This window comes from Dendropsophus ebraccatus, chromosome 4 (genome assembly GCF_027789765.1).
Source record: "Dendropsophus ebraccatus isolate aDenEbr1 chromosome 4, aDenEbr1.pat, whole genome shotgun sequence".
In the NCBI taxonomy this organism is placed as follows: Eukaryota; Metazoa; Chordata; class Amphibia; order Anura; family Hylidae; genus Dendropsophus; species Dendropsophus ebraccatus.
Window position 1 is genome coordinate 112898652 of NC_091457.1, and position 21412 is coordinate 112920063.

At 44.1% G+C, this 21412-nt stretch overlaps 1 protein-coding gene across 2 annotated transcripts; it reads left to right on the forward strand.

Annotated features, from left to right (window-relative positions):
• The first annotated feature begins 11871 nt into the window (after positions 1 to 11871).
• LOC138789883 (renalase-like) lies at positions 11872 to 20777 on the forward strand. Of its 2 annotated transcripts, none has more exons than XR_011362806.1 (2): positions 11872 to 11911; positions 17122 to 17493. XR_011362806.1 is itself a non-coding variant. In XM_069968741.1 (2 exons), exon 2 carries the CDS (start codon positions 18215 to 18217, stop codon positions 19394 to 19396), a length of 1182 nt encoding a protein of 393 aa, XP_069824842.1. In that variant the 5' UTR covers positions 11877 to 11911; positions 18196 to 18214; the 3' UTR covers positions 19397 to 20777. The 2 variants fall into 2 exon arrangements, 1 of the variants encoding a protein (XP_069824842.1); XM_069968741.1 differs by lacking the exon at positions 17122 to 17493 and adding an exon at positions 18196 to 20777 and having other exon boundaries at positions 11877 to 11911.
• Positions 20778 to 21412: the final 635 nt, after the last annotated feature.

The following is a 21412-nucleotide window of genomic DNA, read 5'->3' on the forward strand; positions in this document are numbered from 1 at the left end:
GCGCGGCCAACGGCTAATGGTTGTAGTATAAAATAATAAAGTATTTTACTTAGCTTACTACATTCCCTGGTGTCCTCGGGCATTCCTCTCTTTCTTGTAGCTGCGGCATTGCCTTCTGTTCCCTTCTGATCCAGTCTCCAGTGATTGGCTGAGTGATCTGTCAGTGCAGATGTAATGCACAGGTGTGCCACTAAGTTGCCACTACAATGGGATGAAGGAGAGTTGAAGTGTTAGTTTTTTCCCACTAAGTGTCACTATTGTATTTTCTGTATGTATCATGTTTTGCACAGCTGAAGGAAGCAATGGGTTAATTGTTCGTGTCACATGTTTGTTCTCATACTGTCACAAGTGCAGGCCCATTTCCCTCTTTTTTCTACCTTATCACCTCTACTCTTTCTCTGCACACACACAGCCCCACCAGTCACAAGCAAGTTTAGTTCACCTCTATAAATAGGAGCTAGTTACTGGTGGGAGGGTCTTCTAGTTTAGTCACTGGAGAGAGAGACACACACACAGAGACAGTTCCTGCTGCAGTGAAGCCAGGGCCTGGCTCTGGCCAGGACCCTTGTCCGGGACCAAGAGACTTAACCTTATTTTTTGTAAGTTACCCACCGCTAGCATGCAGTGCTAGACCCCCTCAGGAGGAAGGATGTCCTCTAAGGATCACCTTGTCTTAGCCAGGAATACCTTTAACATGACATGGGACAGCATACCTGAGCTAGGTACTGACCCAAGTAGGACAAAGCTGCAGTTAAGGCCTACCTATCCTACTGTAACACGCGGCTATTCTGTAAAACCCAGTGCAGGGACCTGGGACCTCGTACTACCCTGGGGATCACCCAACAGGGAATAAGGCAGTAAGATCAAAAAGGGATCTAGAGATAAGTATTCTCTCTTCTTCTTCTATTCTACTATGCTATTCCGGCAGAGTACATGGCTACACCTGACAGGGCCCTCAAGCGCTTCTCTTCTCCACTCTACTCTCACTTGTAAAGTTCACTCCTATACCTCTTGCCTGCATCTGCAGTTACCAAAGTGTTATTTCTGTATTGCACTGAAGATTTTAAGTAAACGGACAATATTCTGTTTAAGCCACTGGACTCTGGTCTATCCTTCCTGAACATGCATCTACACACCAGGTTACACTTGGGTTACCCAAACTTTGGGGCAGTGCCTGTTTTTTCGGGGGTGGGTTCCAACATCACTCCAGGCTACCGTGACAAGTGACCCTACACCCATGCAGCAGCCACAAGCTACCCCGGCATATGGCATACCCCGGCATATGGAACAGAAGGGAAAAGAAGGCAGAGCTGCAGAGACCGGGGAAGGCACTTGGGAATGTGGTATGGTATTATTTTTATTTTACACTAAAGGCAAGGGCTGCACGGACATCACTAACAATATTTATACAAGATCAATCTGAGAGATGAAAGCTGAGCTGTGATTGGTTGCTATGGGTAAATCTATTTTTTCTCAGACTGATAATTCTGTGCCATATTATACATTGTATTTTGGTGTGTACAAATGGGCAAAACCTTGCTGCACTGCATTGTTGTCGTGGAATACCCTTGTGAACATACCCTTACAATTACAGCAGAACCCAGATACACAGTGTATCCATGTACTATGTTCTACCCTCTAAGCATAACACAGTATAATAGTGTTCCAAAGAGCGTTCCTTTAATTGATGCCATCTGACAATAGTAGATTGTCCAGTGGTACCTTGGTTCTCAAATTGCTCGGAACTCAAACTGTATTTTCAAGGAAAGTTTGCTTTGGTTCTCAAACTTTTGCTCGGTTCTCAAACACTTCTTGGGCACCCAGTCTTGAAGTACTCTTTACTCCTCTGTACATATCCTGGCAGTACCTATCACAAACTAGGGAGAGAGTATGGCTCCTTTTACACATACAGAGAAATTGTTTAAGCCCTCATTAAGCGACTGTTAACACTGAAAGACTTGCATTTTGATGTCTGCTCAAAAGATGCATTCAATGACATAGGCAATAACCAATTTTTCGTTCATCGTTTGATCATTGCCACATATACACCAGAAGATTTTAGCTTAAATTCAAACAACTTAAGGATTTATTGCACAATTATCGGCCCGTGTAAAAGGCCCTTAAAGGAGAAGTCGGCAAAACTACTACTGCATCAAGGCTTCACTTCCTGGATAAAATGGTGATGTCATGACCTGACTCCCAGAGCTGTGCGGGCTGTGGCTGCTGGAGAGGATGATGTCAGGGGGACACTGAGGGACACAGGGCACTGAAGGGACACTGAGCATCCCTCTGCCATCATCCTCTCCAGCAGCCTCAGCCCACACAGTTTTGGGAGTCGGGTCGTGACATCACCATTTTATCCAAGAAGTGAAGCCTTGATGCAGTGCAGGGAAAAAGCACTTTACAAGCATTTCCTGTAATACGTGTATATTGGTGATTTGTATAACTTTTAGGGGGCAATACAATACTTAAAAAAAAAAAAAAATCGCTGGACTTCTCCTTTAAGATGGTTCTTATTTACCTTCGCCCTCAGATTGCTTGTTTAATTGTAATAATTTTTATAGTTTGGATGCCTATGTATGTGCCATCCTATCACAGAGCTCTATGTGTATGTTGTCTATGTTAAAGCGACTCTGTACCCACAATCTGACCCCCCCAATCCACTTGTACCTTCGGATAGCTGCTTTTAATTCAAGATCTGTCCTGGGGTCCGTTCGGCAGGTGATGCAGTTATTGTCCTAAAAAAATACTTTTAAACTTGAAGCCCCGTGCCAAACGGGAGTATCTGGGCCCTAACTTTGCACAACCTCTCTGTGCTTCCTCCGCACCCGCTTCATCAATAGGAATGCTCCAGGCAGATTGTCTCCTATTCCCCACCTGTGTCAGCCCGGCACCTGGGCTGGATCGTTAAGGACCTGTGCAATGTTCAACATGGAGAAAATTTTTCAGTGGCATTCCTAGTAATGAAGAGGGTGGGTAGGAGGGACAGAGGGGTGGTGCAAAGTTAGGGCACAGATACTCCCGTTTGGCACGGGCTTCAAGTTTAAACGTATTTTTATAGGACAATAACTGCATCACCTGGCGAACGGACCACAGGACAGATCTTGGATTAAAAGCAGCTATCCGAATGTGCAAGTGGTGTGGGGGGGTCAGATTGTGGGTACAGAGTCGCTTTAACATTTGGTAACAAATACCCTGATCAAGGCAGAATTGGTTGCTGATGAGTGGCCCTAATACTGGAATACAAAAAAACATGTTACCTAGCCGAGTTTAGGTTATATGTTGTAGTATATGTCAGATGGACGTCTCTGACAGATGTCACTAGCATACATCATGCACAAGCTCCCATGTTAAAAAGATCTATACTGCACGGTACAAGAATTTCAACTGGATGCCTTAACATGGAATGGCTCACTCTGCAGCAAAGAAACTTTATAACCAATGTATACAGGCCCGATAGAGGCTAAAAGGGTGAATGGACATGTAAAGGTACATACATTGAGCTGAAACCTGTTCCAGAGCAAATAGTAGATCTGTAGTGGAAACATGGTGTGAATGGAGCCACCTGTCCAACAGGACTGCCGACCTAGCACTACAATCTACAGCGGCTTTATAACTAGTGTATGGAACCAGTGTGGGGAAAAGTGAAGTCAATCAGAGACATTTTCCAACATATGTATATGGCACTGTTCATAGAGCACAAATGATAGGTGAGCATCTCTGTTTATGGGTGTAGGGGAACAATTCATCCTATTGACCTATTGTGTATATGATAGGGTGGGGGATCCCACCACATAACCTGTGACACGGCCATTCTCATGTTATATTGATAGCTCTGTGCTCAGCATTCTCCGTTGGTGCAGAGCTGTCCATCATTCTCAGCAGCCCCTCCCACATCCAGCTCCACACACAACTGTACAGATTCACCAATACCGAGTTGTACCATTAATAAAAAAAATACCACATGTTCAAACAAAATGTAACTTTATTATTATCAATCCACCACAAACAGGTTAAAAACATGACCATGGAGAAAGGAGGCCAGATAAAAAGGACACCATACCATAACAAAGAAACCTATCACATGCATGTATAGCACCCTCTATTGGCATGAAAAGATAAAAAGCATAGTACAATTCCTATTGCCAAAGGCTAAGGCTATAAAGTGCATTTAATGGGTATAAAAACAATGCTTTTAAACAAAAAGGTATACCCACAAGTGCATATGGTCCCACACGCTTTGTCTCCACCTCAGCTGCTTTGCTGCTTCCTCAGGGAGTAATGAGATGGAGACGAGGAGATCATTTTATATGTTCAGGTGTAAAGTCATGTCCATAATCACCTGAATTGTATTCTACATAGCGCTCACAATTTGCACGTCACTCACTATCCGTGACTAAATTGCGATGAAAGAGATGGCTCAAAACTTGGAATATGCCTTGCACATGCGCATTGGAGTGGTTGCATATCGGCAGCCAATACTAAATGGGGCAAGATAAAAACAAAGGTAATTGCCGTTGTGACCCATTGATGACCATGGATGCAAAACGTAGCATAACAGGTATATGCAAACATGGGAAAGTGATACGGGTATGGGTATATATATTATTTCAGATGCACAGATGCTTTCCTTAGAAGACCACAATACACCATATTTATTAAGTTCTGAACAACCCCTCGCTCCTCATCATAACTACGTAGCCAATAGTTAAGGGGTTAAAAATGAACTGACCTTAATCACAGGGCTCAGTGGTGGATTTTACATGACCCACCTTGTTGGGAGCCCGTTCTATCAATCTATCAACTCCTCCGTGAGCTCGCACTTCCTCACATTACTCCCGAGCTGCCACCATCCGTCTCCAGACCACGACCTCTAATGTTCTGCATTTAAGATAAAGCCAGCAGTGTATTATAAGACTGGATTACAGTAGCGGGTGTTCATGCTGTGCTTGAACAGTTCCCTTTAAAATCCCCCTTTTATTTTTGCATAAAATTACACCCAAGACACATATTTCTTTTTCACACTGAGTGCTTTCTGTTGAGCTATTAGGCCAATAAAACCCCTTTAACCCTCCCACATCCGTCCCAAGGGCCGACGTTAGTGACTAAAACCCCGGGTATCAAATGCTCCGTCCTTATTGCGGCTCAGCCTTGGCCAACACAGGTGTCCTTTCTCTTCTCTCAAGGCCTCGGTCGGTGATGAGGAATTCTAGAGATTCCTGATGAAACCGACATTAAGTCATTTTTTGTTCTACCACCAGAGTATATAAAAAAGGAGAAAACTCATAGGAACCTTTTTTAATTTATGTCAAATATTTGTTTTCCAGGTTTCATTTTCCCTCTACAATAAGTGATTCACAAGCTTGTTTTTCAATACGTCTTAACATTTACTCTTGTAAAATCAAAGGGAAGTGTGTTGAAATGTCCATTAGCATATATTTAACATTGCTTAATCCAAGATTATATTCATACACATACTTGTCAAGACCTGGAATGTTCTCAAAACTTACAGCCGCGGTGTTGTAATAGGAAGCAAATTTGCCAATCTGTCTATAAGAGAGGTTATATTATTCCTGTATCAATTTTATCTTTCATCTGCTTGTAAAGTGAATGGGGAGAACCTAACGTGTAAAGGGGTTCCCTTACTATTACTGTTCTATTCATGTCTACATGTCTATGTATTGTTATCTGGACTGAACTATCTCTATGCCTGTTATTGTTGTAAAGAGAAAGGAGAGAAGGGGCGCCTTGTAGTGCAGTAATACGTGTAAAACAAAGGGAGTGAGGATAAGGTTAACAATTGTACGCTCACCTGGATGAGTTGTGCAAACCATAGGCACAGCTCTATCAATCACTCCAATAACAGCTGCCAGCTCCGGGTTATTCACGGCCAAACCGAGGAATGGAGCAATTAGGAAGCATAGAGAGACCCAGCAGAGGCCATCTGGGACAGGGATACCCTTCAAGTGAGCCAGGCGCAGGTGTAGACATCAGGTGTAGCAATGCATAGAAGTGAACGCTTGTCGCCAATCACCAACACACTATGCAATCTGGGATAAAAAAATATATATATATTTATTGTGTTTCGGCAGTGTATTAAGTCAGGGTGTCAGTTTAACATTGGTGGTTGGTAATAAAATTCACAGTGAAAGTGCTAGGTAAGACACAATGCCCTGTGGGCCCCAGAATAGTATATAAAACATCCATTTAGCTTTTCAGGTCTTGTGAAGGTTACTTACTTTGTTGGGTTGCTCTACCCTATGGCAGTATGCGTCACTGTGCAAGTTTTGCAGAAAAACTTTCCCTTAAAATTTGAATGTAATAGTTCTTGTGCCTTTTTGTGCTTAAATAGTCTGCAGAGTATAGAAGAAGTTGGAGGTTGCTGATACTGCTACAGAAAACAGGACTGTGTGCAGCATGCCTCGCTCCTGCGCTGTTGGACCCGCTGAGATGCTTTGCTGATTCCTGGTATAACGCTAACAGGTGGAGAAGTCCTAGAGAGAAGTATATGAGCACTAAACACAAATCCAGACTGTATAATGTCTTGTCCAGACATTTTTGCATTCTAGACTCCGGGCATATGTATGAACTGTGGAATCCACAGGGATGTGCATTGAATACAATTGGTTCTATATTGTCTGCAATTGTGGACACAAAATAGAAGACAGTATGCAGATTGTATAAGATAATCACGTGAACAGGGCCTAACAAGTATTTGTAACCATTAAAAAAGAATGTGTCATCTACATTTTTTTTTCACTGGCTAGAGCCACAAACTGAATCAATTTTTAAATCAATTTCTATTTTTTCTGATTGTTACTTTTTTGTACATTAATATAGGAAGTCAAGTTGCCTGAGCTTCTTACCTGCTCTATTAAAGGGGTATTCCACTTAAACACAACTTTTGATATAGATTCACACAAGATGTGTATGCTGGCACTGTCCCCAGTTTTAGGAAACCAAACTTGGACCTCACCGTGACTCTCCCTTGGTTTGTGTAACTCTACCGCAGGTGGTGCTCAGCTTGAGAAAACAGTCCAGTAAAGTCTTTGCACAAAAGGATAAGATGAGCCGAGAAGAAGCGTTTTATACGTGAAACGGCCGTCGCTCTGTTTATTTGTGAATAGTACCTGCTATTGATGCCTTCTATGTCCAAATAAAGCATCTTTTAACTGATTTTGGTGAGCTGCCGCACTTCATCTTATCCTTTTGTGCAAAGACAACTTTTGATATGTTGCTGCCCATGGTAAGACTAACAATTCCTTCCATACTTGTTACTACCTACTCTGTCTCCGCCCGTATCATAGTTACATAGTTACATAGTTAATACGGTTGAAAAAAGACACATGTCCATCAAGTTCAACCAAGGAGGGGATGGATACAGGGAAGGGGGAGGGGTGATAGGTTCTATACATATGCATTTATATTATTTTGCTCTAAGAACTTGTCTAGGCCGGTTTTGAAGCCCTCTACTGTTTTTGCTGTGACCAGATCCTGTGGTAGACTGTTCCACAGATTCACAGTTCTCATGGTAAAGAAGGCTTGTCGCCTCCGGAGATTGAACCTTTTTTTCTCCAGGCGGAGGCAGTGCCCTCTTGTCCTTTGAGGGGGTTTTACCTGGAACATCTTTTCCCCATATCTCTTGTAGGGGCCATTTATATATTTAAATAAGTTAATCATATCTCCCCTTAAACGTCTCTTCTCCAGACTAAACAAATGTAATTCTTTTAATCTCTCCTCATAACTAAGATGCTCCATTCCCCTTATTAGTTTAGTTGCCCGTCTTTGTACCCTCTCCAGCTCTAGAACGTCCTTTTTATGAATCGGGTTCCAAAACTGGACGGCATACTCCAGATGAGGCCGCACCAAAGCTTTATAAAGCGGTAATATTATATCCCTGTCCCGTGAGTCCATGCCTGTTTTAATGCATGACAATATCCTGCTGGCCTTAGAAGCAGCTGACTGACATTGTGTGCTGTTCTGTAGTCTATTATCTACAAGTACACCCAGATCCTTCTCTATCAGTGACTCTCCCAGAGTAACTCCCCCCAGGACATATGATGCATGTGGGTTATTAGTACCCAGGTGCATAACTTTACATTTATCCACATTGAACCTCATTTGCCAAGTGGACGCCCAAACACTCAGTGTGTCTAAGTCATCCTGTAACATCTGCATAGACTGTACTGTACTACAAAGCTTGGTGTCATCTGCAAAGATAGAAACATCGCTGTTAATTCCATTCTCAATATCATTAATAAACAAGTTAAACAGAAGAGGGCCCAGTACTGACCCTTGGGGTACACCACTTATTACCGGGGACCATTCGGAGTAGGAATCATTGACCACCACTCTCTGGGTACGATTATTAAGCCAGTTTTCAATCCAGTTACACATTAAATTTTCCAAACCGATAGACTTTAACTTACCCATCAGACGTCCATGAGGAACTGTGTCAAACGCTTTTGCAAAATCCAGGTACACGATATCCACAGCCGCGCCGCCATCCAGGCTTCTACTTACCTCTTCATAGAAACATATTAGGTTGGTTTGACAGCTTCGGTCCTTAGTAAAACCATGCTGGTTATCACTTATAATACTATTAGCCACTACATATTCCTGGATGTAGTCCCTTATAAGCCCCTCAAATAGTTTCCCCACAATGGACGTTAAGCTTACGGGTCTATAGTTACCTGGGGAAGTTCGAGAGCCCTTTTTGAAGATCGGCATTACATTTGCCTTACGCCAGTCCCTCGGCACAATACCAGTAAGCAAAGAATCACGGAATATTTCATACAAGGGTAGAAAAATTACAGAACTGAGTTCCCTAAGAACTCTGGGGTGCAATCCATCAGGCCCTGGAGCTTTGGTTACATTGAGTTTGTTTAATTTATCTTGGACCATATCTATAGTAAACCAGTTCAGTACATTACATGTGTTAGCAGCACTGGCCCCACCCACCTCAGTACTGGCCCCACCCACCACAGCTCCATCCTCTTTTGTGTATACAGAACTGAAGAACCCATTAAGTAACTCAGCTTTCTCCTGATCCCCAGTTATTAATTCCCCTTCACCATTATTTAGGGGTCCTACATGCTCTGACCTTGGTTTTTTTGCATTAATATATGTGAAGAATTTTTGGGGGTTTCTTTTGCTTTCTATAGCTACCTGCCTTTCATTGTGAATTTTTGCTGCTTTTATTACATTTTTACAGGTTTTGTTGACTTCTTTGTAATGTTTAAATGCTACAGCTGACCCCTCTGATTTATATTTTTTGAATGCCCCTTTTTTCTCATTTATAGCCCTTCTTACCTCGGTTGTAAGCCATGTGGGATTGGATTTTAACCGTTTATATTTGTTACCCATAGGAATATATTTGGCAGTACAGTTATTTAATGTGGATTTGAAGATGTCCCATTTATTAGCTGTATCCGTATGTGACAGCAGCCGCTCCCAGTCTATGCCCTGAAGTTCTGCCCTTAACCCAGGAAAATTGGCCCTTTTAAAATTAAGAGTTTTTGCCCTCCCAACATGTTTTTCTTTTCTACACTTTAAGCTAAAAGTCACTATATTGTGGTCACTATTACCCAGGTGTTCATGGACAGTGACATCCCCAACCAGCTCAGCGTTGTTAGAAATAACCAGATCCAACAAGGCATCACTTCTAGTTGGCTCCTCCACAAACTGGCCCAGAAAATTATCCTGCAGTAGGTTAAGAAATTCCCTCCCCTTTGTGGTTTTAGCTGAACCGTGACCCCAATCTATATCTGGGTAGTTGAGGTCCCCCATTATCACTACTGTCCCCTCCCGGGCAGTCCGCTCTATTTGTCTATTCAACTGGCCATCTACCTCCTCAGTAATGTTGGGGGGTCTATAGATTACACCAAGAATAATTTTTTCCCTCTTTTCCTCCTTCTGTAGTTCTACCCACAATGCTTCCACATCATCACAGTCATCGCCCACTATTGCATCTTTTACACTCACTTTAATATCATTTCTGACATACAGACATACTCCTCCTCCCCTTCTGCCCACCCGGTCCCTTCTGAACAATGTAAATCCCTGAATATTGACAGCCCAGTCATGTGAGGAGTCCATGTCTCAGTCACACCAACCACATCAATGGACTCCTCCAGAACCAAGGCCTCTAGCTCCCCCATCTTGCTGGCTAGACTTCTGGCATTAGTAACCATACACTTTATATTACCATCGAGTTTAACCGCTTCATTATAAGAAATGGGATTTATTACTGTGCTGTGGCTACAATCATCCTCACTGTTCATCCGCAACATATGGATCTCCCTATGCACTGCTCTTATCCTCCCCCCACAGGACCCTTCTCCTCCCTCCTCATTGTTCTGTCCCCTCTCTAACCTATCTGCCACTACATTACATACTACATTGTCCTCCCTCCACATCCCACATCATAGACTCCATTCTATGCACGGGTGCGAGCCGCGGATCCGCAACGGGTTTTTCGTTGGGATTCTGTAGTGTGCATGTACCCTAAGGGTATATGCACAGAGAGTAATTCTAACTGAAAATTCCATGACGAATCCGCCCCTCATCCCTGCGCGCTCCTGCTTCCCTCTCCTCCGGCTCCATAGACTCCATTCTATGGTTGGGCGGATTCTGCTGTCCACCCAAAGAATTGAACTGTCATTTTGTTGGGCCGACGATGGTATCCGCCCGAGCATATAATGAAGCCTAAGTGACGGGCAGAACTTCAAGAAGGAGCACGGAGGAGCGAGCGCCAGATTTCACACAGAGTTTTCCGCTAGAATTACTCCGTGTGGATATACCCTTAGGCCCAGTGCCATAGGCAGGAAGTTTTGACTCCTAATGCTAAGTTATATGCATCAGGGAGTGGGGAGAACGGACATTTGAAAACATTTTTTGGCATCAAATTCAAAATTTATCCCTATTAGAAGAATTAAAGGGGTAGTGCGGCGGTAAACAATTATTCACAGAATAACACACATTACAAAGTTATAAAACTTTGTAATGTATGTTATGTCTGTGAATCGCCCCCTTCCCGTGTCCCACCACCCCCGCACGTGTACCCGGAAGTGTGGTGCATTATACATTACCTGATCCGTGTCACGCCCGTCCGCCATCTTGTACCAAGACATCATCTTTGGGAGGCCGGCCGAATCGCTGCAGAAGGCGGCCGGCACAAGGGACGGTCGGAGCGGTTCTGCCGTCCGTCCAAAGATGACGTCTTGGCGGACATGCGCGACACGGATCAGGTATGTATAATGCACCACACTTCTGGGTACACGTGCGGGGGTGTGGTGGGACACGGGAAGGGGGCGATTCACAGACATAACATACATTACAAAGTTGTATAACTTTGTAATGTGTGTTATTCTGTGAATAATTTCTTAGCGCCCCACTACCCCTTTAACACTGCACACAATGCTGCATAACAGTAATTTTTCACTAATCTCTACAGGTACACTTTAAACAACAGGCCTTTTTGTGACAGTGCATTCCCTTTAAGAACTGTGCCTCTCCACTGGAAAGAATTGGTCGATATTTGTTTCAATATTTTTATCACCAAGTGAAGGCTGCAGCCTAACAAGTGAGGAAAGGAGCTTCCTTGTACTGGTTACTGCTGGACCAGAGGCCACTGCTAGGCTTATAAACCTCCCCGCTTGCAGGCTTGGAAACTACCTAAATAATGAAACTGAACTGCATTTGCATGCCTAGACTAGGCTGTGTAGTGTTTTGTCGTGTGGAACTACAAGGCCAAGGATGCACCAGCTCTAGCCTGCCTCTCCTGATTCAAAGTACTGGAAACTTGATCTGTTATACAACTCCTCTGAAGTGAAGCATGCTGGGAGGAGAAGCTGCAGGCTCACAGGAAGTAGGAGAGTGGAGCTGTGTTGGAGAAGTGTGTGCACTATAGGTAAGATGATTTCATTTACAGGTACTAGAAGGGGCTGCGCTGACCCTGCACCTTCCATACAGATAGATGAGTCAGGCATCAAGAATGTGCAAAGCTCAGATCTGCATGCAAGTAATGTACAAGTTCTGGGAAACCTTTATATAACACTCACAGATGTTAGCGTTTACAAATAGTCTTTTCCAGGGAGGGTTTATACATGTCAGCAGTTCCTACCTCCATGCAGCCAACGACCTGTTATATAGTGTAAGGGTACAAACACACACAGCAGATACGCAGCACATACGCAGCAGATTTGATGCTGTGTTCAGTTATTTAGATCTAATCTGCTGCGTATCGCAGCAGTAAATACGCAGCGTATATGCCGTGTGTGTTTGTACCATAAGGGTATAAACACACACACCGTATATGCAGCGTATTGACTGCTGCGATACGCAGCAGATACGCAGCAGATTAGATCTAAATAACTGAACACAGCATCAAGTCTTCACCATCAAATCTGCTGCGTATCTGCTGCATATACGGTGTGTGTGTTTGTACCCTAAGGTTACAAACACACTTGGAGGGTCTGCAGCGAGCCTCCATGCTGCGTTTTTGCAGCGAGACTCGCTGCAGATCCCGGCCCTATGCTTTTAATGGCAGACAAACACACAGCAGGGATGTACATCCCTGCTGCGAGTTTGTCTGCAGCCCACCCCATTAAACCCCCCGGCCGCCGGAGCTGATACTTCACCTGATCCCGGCTCCGGCGGTTCCCGATGTCTTCAGCAAGCCGGAGCGGGGACCAGGTGAAGTATATGCTCCAGCCAGCCGCCCGCAGCCCCGGCCGCCCGATCGCACGCCCCCCCCCCCCCGCAGCACCGATCGCACGCCCCCCCCCCAATCGCCCCCCCCGCAGCCCCGATCGCTCGCCCCCCCGCAGCACCGATCGCTCGCACGCCCCCCTGCAGCCCCAGCCGCCCAATCGCCCCCCCCCCCCCGATGGGGGCTGCAGGTGGGCGATCGGTGCTGCGGGGGGGGCGTGCGATCGGTGCTGCGGGGGGGGGGGGGGGGGGCGTGCGATCGGTGCTGCGGGGGGGGGGCGATCGGGCGGCCGGGGCTGCGGGCGGCTGGCTGGAGCATATACTTCACCTGGTCCCTGCTGCGGCTTGCTGAAGACATCGGGAACCGCCGGAGCCGGGATCAGGTGAAGTATCAGCTCCCGCGGCCAGGGGGGTTGATGGGGTGGGCTGCAAACAAACTCGCAGCAGGGATGTACATCCCTGTTGCGTGTTTGTCTGCCATTAAAAGCATAGGGCCGGGATCTGCAGCGAGTCTCGCTGCAAAAACGCAGCATGGAGACTCGCTGCAGACCCGCCAAGTGTGTTTGTAACCTAAGGGTACAAACACACACACTGTATACGCAGCAAATACGCAGCAGATTTGCAGCAGATTTAATGCTGTGTTCAGTTATTTAGATGTAATTTGCTGCGTATTTGTTGCGTATTTGCTGCGTATCGCAGCAGTAAATACGCTGCGTATACGGTGTGTGTGTTTATACCCTTACAGGGTATAGATTATATACTACTAGACTGCATTCACATGTCGGTCGTATGTCCATACCTCGGGACAGTACTTTTCTAATAAACTAAATTTCAATCACCATAGAATATTACGAGCATTTACATTTGGCTCAGTAGAACCACAGGATGCTGAGTCTTATGGGTGCAATATGGACCCTAAATTGCAGACATCTTCCCACCCTCACAGAGCGGCTCTCATCTCGCACTGTTTACAGTGCCCAGTGTTAAAGGCTTCATTCTCTTTTGTCTCGTCCATACCAATTAACTGTACCCAAAACTTGTTTTTTCTTGCTTAAAATATCCCGTATTCCCTATAGGCAATACCATAGCCTGTTTTTGTAAGGTCTTTATTTCGGGAAAAAAATGCAAAATAACACCCATCAGCCTGTTCTATGGTTTGTGGAAATAAAGTAATATTGAAGGATTCTGGATATTAATAGTCATTTCTGGTGGGCCTGTCTCAGCAAACGCTGTCAGACTCACAAGATTTAATTGCAAGCATATTTGATTTCTCTCACCGAACACGCTTGTAAAATACATGAATAGCGGTGGTTATATTAAGTAGCTGCCTAGATATGGATGGTCACGATCCCTTTCAAGGTACTTGCCAGGACAAGCATGTTTTGCCAGTTTTGTGGTAGAAAAGGAGGCGAGGCAAAGACATTCACTTTTTTGGCTGCATAGGGATGCCTTGAGGCAGCAGGATTTTCTGTTTTTGAGGGCTGAGTGAGGAGAAATGGAGACGACTAATAACTGTTTACTACCTGTGGATTAGCCTCATTCGCTTATACTAAATGGTTGTACATCACAGACAAGGCCTTTCACATGGAGGATGGTGTGGGGGTCATTTGATCGATGTGGAACCAGTTGGCGGTTGGTTTAGCTGTGGAAAGCCACAGTCAGTCAGTCATTTCTCCTGCAGTGACCATTGCAGGTGATACGCTCTATTACATGGTGGCCGTGTTATGGAGGATGGACATCTAAAATCCTGTAAACTAACACATGGGTGCTGCTATGATATACAAATAATGGGGGAAATTTATCAAAGGGGTGTAAAGTAGAACTAGCAACCAGTCAGATTCCACTTTTCATTCTTCACAGACTCCTTGGAAAATGAAAGGTGGAATCTAAGTCAGTTCTACTTTACACCAGTTAAATCTACCCCAATGTGTCCAAAAAAATGTGAAAACTAGAGATGAGCAAATCTGCCGAAAGTTTGGATTCACACAAACCCGCTTTTAAATCGGCTTTTGAATCATACAGCCTGGAGACGGTCGATTGCAGTCCTCAGGCTTCATCCACCTTCTCCAGGCAGCAAGATTTAAATACCATTGTTCAGGTTTGTGTGAACCCAAACTTTAGGCAAGATTACTAGCTTATCTCATATATAGCAATCATATAAGATGCAGAACTCCCTTTAACAAATAACCGGTAAAACCCTAAAAACATTAAGCAGGCCTGTGTTGGAAGAGCACAACTGGTGATATTCTGTCTTCTGCTTACTGTGCCCCTCACATTGCTGCAGCCTGTGGCTGATTCCATGTTTTTCCAACCCATCTCTAGTTGTGTTTGAGGTGGTAAGAATAGTATTAAAGGGCCTCTCAGGCGTTTTTCTTTTTTAGCTTATTAACACACATTACAAAATTATATAACTTTGGAATGTGTCTAAATAAGCGGTCTGGCTCCGATCCCCCCCTTTCCCACCCCCGACCCCCCCCTTCCAGGAATTAAATAAAGTATACATACCCGATTACGGTCTACGCTGTTCTCTTCTCCCGGGCGTCATTTTTAGGTCTTCATCCTCCTCTGCGTCTACTGGTGAAGTGAATGGGACATGAAAAGGCTGCTGGTGTACTTGCGCACCAGCAGACTTTTTATTGGCTGGACCGCATCACATGGCTTCCAGCTTGCTCAGCTCAGCATGCGCATGGGCAGCCTTTTCCCTCCCATTCACTTCACACGGACCCAGAAGTGAGGGAGTTTCGAAGACGCCGGCCGGAGGTGACTGAGTCACGGGCGGCAGGGGATTCAAGTGCCGATCGTCACCGGCGGGATGGTGAGTGTGACCTGTGTGTGTGTCTGTGTTTTTTTTTGTTTTTTTTTTAGGTCCTGCCGGAATTGTCCTTTAAAGGAAAATTGCACCAAAAATGGAAATTAAAGTGTCGCTGTAACTTGAGATATGTCAGGGTTAGAGATGAGCAAATCACTCATCTAAACGAATCAAAGTGCTTAGTTTGATGAGTGCTCCGCTCATCTAGTCAGCTGGCTGTCAGCGCTGCTCTGCTCCCTGCTGCTTCACCCTGGGTGCCAGAGAAAAGCTGGATCCAATCCTGGCAAACTGTGAGAAGTTTCCCAGGATTGATCCAGCTTTTCCCGGCGATTTGGTCATCTCATAGTCTGGGTATTCAGTCCCCCTCCAATGATTAGAACAAACGGTGAGAAGCGTTCATATATGCACTCTTATCTCCCCATCCCTCTGCAGGTGATGGGCTCATAGGCTTAAGGCCCTATTACACCAAGCGATTATGGCCAATAATCACTTGGTGTAATAGCTAGTGTTAAAAGGCAACGATCAGCCGACATGCATGATGTTGGCTGGTCCTTGTCTTTCAACATGTTAAAAACAAATTCAATAGGTGTAATGGGTTTGGCAGCAGCAGACCGCTGCTATCGCCTATGGGCTTCGCGGACGACCTCCCGTGCCCCCCCCCCCACTTACCCGCTTGCTGTTGGAGTGTGTAATAGCGCTGGCAGTAAGCGGGGAATGGGGAGCAAGCGGCCCTTGTAATAGGGGCTTTAGTATTGAACCTGTCATGTACAATGATGGGCAAGAAAGAGAGTCTAAGCATCTTGTGTCTGATTCTCATGATCGTTGGGGGTCTTAACACCCAGACCCCTTCCCATTCTGGCATTTGGTTGTCAGCCGCACTTCCCTTATTTCACAGGGAGATGTGCGACCTACAGCAGATGATTTTTTGGCCTGTCAGAAACTCAGAATGGCCCAGTGTTTGCTCGTTCACTGGCTGATCGCTAGCTCTATGACACAGGTTGTTATTGGTCAGTTTGGTTGGTAATTGTTCTGTGTAATAGAGGGCTAATGTACAACAAAGATCTAATGTACAACACAGATTTGTAAATGACTTATATGTTAAAAACTCAAGTCTTCCAGTCCTTATCAGCTGCTATATGTCCTGCAGGAAGTGGAGTATTCTTTACGTGGTGCTCCCAGACGCCACCTCTGTCCATGTCAGAAACTGTCCAGAGCAGTAGCAAATCCCTATAGCAAACGTCTCCTGCTCTAAACAGTTCCTGAAATGGACAGAGGTGGCAGAAGAGAGCACCATGTCAGATTGGAAAAAAAACTCCACTTCCTCCAGGGCATAAAGCAGCTGATAAGTACTGGGAAGGCTTGAATATTTTTTACATAGAAGTAAGTTACAAAACTGTATACCTTTCTGATACCAGTTGATCTGGAACATTTGATTTCTCCGGAGTACCCCTATAATGGCCAATTCTGAGACTAGATAACCCATTGGTTGGTGGCAAATAATAGTGCCATTCCTCCACATCCACATGTACACCTGTTTTAATTATATTTACCCAGAATGTGCTGGGTGCTTCATCATTATGTCTGTTTCTCCATCTCTTCAGGAGCCCCAGACTTCCTCAAGACAAGAATTCTCCGGCACAGATGTAAAGTAGGGGGGCACATGCAGACCAGCTTGCAAAATATATCCGGCATGGCAGTTGGTGACTGTGTTTTGCAATCTTACCAGTTTCCGGAAACCACTGTGTAGTGGTTCACAACATGGAATGCCAGTCCAGCTGTACAGAGATATATCAAGACCTGATGCAGGAACCATGCAGATGACTGGCTGCTCAACCATCTAAGGGAAACTCTTATCATTTCTTTATTTCTCTAATGGACCAGTTCCCAGTTAACTTTTTTTTCAGTGTACCCTCAACACAAAGACATATTGCCAAATCTACATATACAAATAGGCAAGTGCAGAGTTTCCCAACTAGTGGATCCCAACACATGTATAAATGACGTAATGGTGGTGCTGCAAGAAATTTTAATGCTTTCTGCCAGGTTCTTCCATGGTTTCCATATAGTTAATGAAAACACCTTGTAAATAGAGGTTTCATTAGTTCCTGGGTTACCTCCCGAAGAGATTTTTGGGACAAGATTTTTTTTTTGGGGGGGGGGTGTTACATTTACTCTTGGCAGTTCCTGTGTAAAAGGGGTTTAACTTGTAGCACTCCAGAAGAACTTGTTTTTTTGCTGTCGCTGTTTTTGTCAAGCGTGGGTAGACCTAGTTTTTTATACTTATACAAATACTGTATAATGTGATCACATATGGTATTTGTATATACTAGACAATATAGTATATACTATGCAACTTTTTCATACAATACAACAAACCAGGCTCCTTCCCTTCACTAAAAACATAGAATGCTTTAACACAGAGTAAAGTAACAAAGCAGGAAGCGGCAACTCACCAACCAGTGCGACTTTATTCAGAATACGCTGTACATCAGCTCACAGGCAGGGCAATAATATTCTGAGTGTGTTCCACTGAGGCTACGGCCGTTTCACGCTTTCCGCGCTTCAACTGGCCTCGTATTACGTAATGACGTGGTTCTACGTGGGTTAAAATGCTTTAACAGAAAACAATGAAATATTATGAATACTAAAATATTTATTCTGTGTTCTTGTCTTAGACCTCTAACATCTTGGAAGATGAGTGGAAAGAAGACGTCAGTGGCCATTATTGGTGGTGGCATCTCAGGTTTGGTCTGTGCAGCAAGACTGTCACAGCTGGGAATTACTGACTCTATCGTTTTCGACACTGGAAAACATGCCCCAGGTGGGAGATGTAGCAGTCGATTCATCAACATTGAAGGTAAACTCCATATATTTGATCATGCTGTCCAGTTCTTCACCGTCAGTGATCCAAGGTTTGCCAAAATCGTGTCCTTTCTGCACAGTAAGGGGGCAGTAAAAGTGTGGCCTGGCAAAATCGTTCGACTTAAACTGGGTGAAAAGCCAACAGAAGTGCAGAATGTACAGGCTTTTATCGGGACCAGAGGAATGCAGTCTGTTCCGGAGTGTCTGTCAACTCTTGTTAATGTGGAAGGCAACAAATGGGTCAGCAGTGTTCACTGGGATCCCTCCATGAAAAAGTGGCGAGTTGATGACCATGGCTGGTTTGATTATTTGATAGTCGCTCATAATGGCAAGTGTGCAGCGCGACTGATGGCTGATGCTGGCGCACCTCAAATCCACAACCTTCTGAAGGTGAAGTTCGGACCTGTTCTATCACCGCAGACCAGTGTCATGCAGTTGTGCTCCCTCTGGGTACTGCTGTTTGCTTTACCTCAGAAAATTGAGGTTGACTTTGATGGAGCTTTTGTGGAACATTCAGACATATCTTGGATTGGAAATAACACCTCCAAATACAGTGCGGAAAATCAGATGCCGTGCTGGACTATTATCAGCAGTAAGACATTTGGGGCCAACCATAAGGTTCCTCAGGAGTTTATACCACCTTCTAAAGAGAAAGAAGTTATTAATTTGCTTCTGAATGGTTTTGCAGAGATAACTGGTATAAACAGACAGCGTTTAGTACCATGTTTTACCAAGGTACAGTTATGGGGTGCAGCTAATCCCCTTAATGTTCTACAGGATGAAGAATGTGTCTTTCAGTCAAGTCATAATGTCGGAATATGTGGAGACTGGCTGGTAAGTCCCAGTGTAGAAGGAGCAGCCATCAGTGGTCTGGCCTTAGCTGAGGCCATCAACCAGCATGTTAATGGAACCGGTAAAGATGTAGGCTTGAAGAAACGTCTAGTACCCGTGGAGTGTGAAGCTATTGGTGCCTTCCCAACAAACAAAAGTTTATTTTTTAAATCTGCAAAATAAATGTGTTCTCTTTGGCAAATAGAAAACAATGTTTAGTCTATATGGCGATTTTTTTTTTTTTTTTTAACCTATTCCTATTTTAAATTAAATCAATGTGACATTGTGTAGATTGGAACAGGAAAGGTTTTAATATTAGCGAACCACTTGATCTTCTAATCTCAGTGCCATGAGCTTGGATCCCATAAACAGGACAAGGCTAAGGCTTCCCCCTGACACAACTTTTACATAGCATTTTTTTTGGGCTGAAATAACTCCATAAAATACACCCCAAAACTGCCTGCAATTTTCCTGCTTGTTTCTAGAATTTTTTCATTTTAGTGTAAATTTCTATAGGTGTTTTTTTTTCCTTTTGGTGGTTTTATCTTTTTTTCCCCCTGTTTTTTTTCTTAGTACCAGCAATATAATTCTTTATCATGTGATTTCAGGATTTCTATTGAATGGGGATAAAACCATATGAGACGTGATGAGTTTTCTGATGTTTTTACCTCTTATAAGGAAAACATCAATGTTTTTGAGGAAAAAAAAATGAACGCCCTGCTGTGATTTCAAAACTGCAAATGCACTGAAAGCAAAAACCCTTTTATTTTACCTGCTTAGTGTTACACTATTGTGATACAAAGCTTCAAATCCTCCTGCGTTGATATAATGTTCAATAATAAAGTTCTGTCTGACTGCAGCTACCAATACACTTTTTGCCAATAATTATTCCATTCAGTGCCTTGGATAATGTTCTTGTTTGCTCCCCACATGTAAAACATTAGGATAGCATGACTCTTCACTATGGAAATAGTTCATTAAAGTATATTCACAAACCTGTTTATACAAGTCACCCTACCACATGAAAGACTCAGGAGGTTGACCGCTCCTGCACTGACATTTGACTCTGCACATCTTAGTCATATAATGCATTAGTGCAGACATGTTCCTTGTTTTATTATGCATCGTTTTCAAAACCACATTGCAGCAATGATAAAATGCTATTAAACGGTGGCACATAATATTCCCCAGAAGAATGGCTTGCTCTGCATTAATACATTGGCAGAATAAACAGCAATTATAATAGTTATAAAACTTAGGCCCTATTCCCATGTTCCATGCAAAGTCCGTATACACAGACAGTGTGCAACGAAATGGATTTTTAGAACTCCCGGCATCATGTATAATAATAATTATATTTATCTGAATAGTGCCAATCGAGGTTACATTTACACATTATAGAATAAAATAAATAAAGATACAAAGGGAGTGAGAGACCTGCTCGCAAGAGCTTACAGACTAGGAGGACTCAGGGTGACACAAGAACCAACAAGTGCTTTATTAATTTATTTATTTTTCAAGCCAGCGGCACCCGGGATTTCCAGCCAGTCTCCCATGCTGGTACTTGACGGGCCTTAAAGGGAACCTGTCACCCCCCGTGCCAGCACGGGGGGTAACAGGTTCCCTTTAAGCCCTGTAGCAGTCTGCGATCTGACAAAGGCAGGCACCTTCAGCTTAGACTGGCCGCTGACACCCTTACCTTGCCCCCCCCCCCCCTCCCAGCACACAATGGCAATCCCCAACATTTCTCTCATAGCAACTTCGCCACTCCCACTTCCCCATAATTCCCATAGGGGGATAACCCTCCCGGCACAACAAGTTTAACAAGGTATATAAAATCAGACCCATCTCCTAATCCTTATTTCTAATTACCACCATTGACTCCAACCACATCTACCCCTTAGATACTAACCCTAATCCCATATCCCACAAATTACCTGGCGCCTGGAGGGCACCCCCCACAGGTTACAAAAGGGAGGAAAACCAAGCTACTTGCCATTGTAGCGATATCTCCATATCATTAAATAACAACATCATTCCCAAAACCAACCTCAACCCTCCCCCCCCCCCACGAAAAAAAAAGAAAAGAAAACGCCACCTAGCTAGTCTGTCCAAAAGCTTTCCACTCCTACACATATTCATTCAATCTTGTCCACCCTTTCTTGTTTCTCTGGACCCATAGCTCATAATTCAGAATGG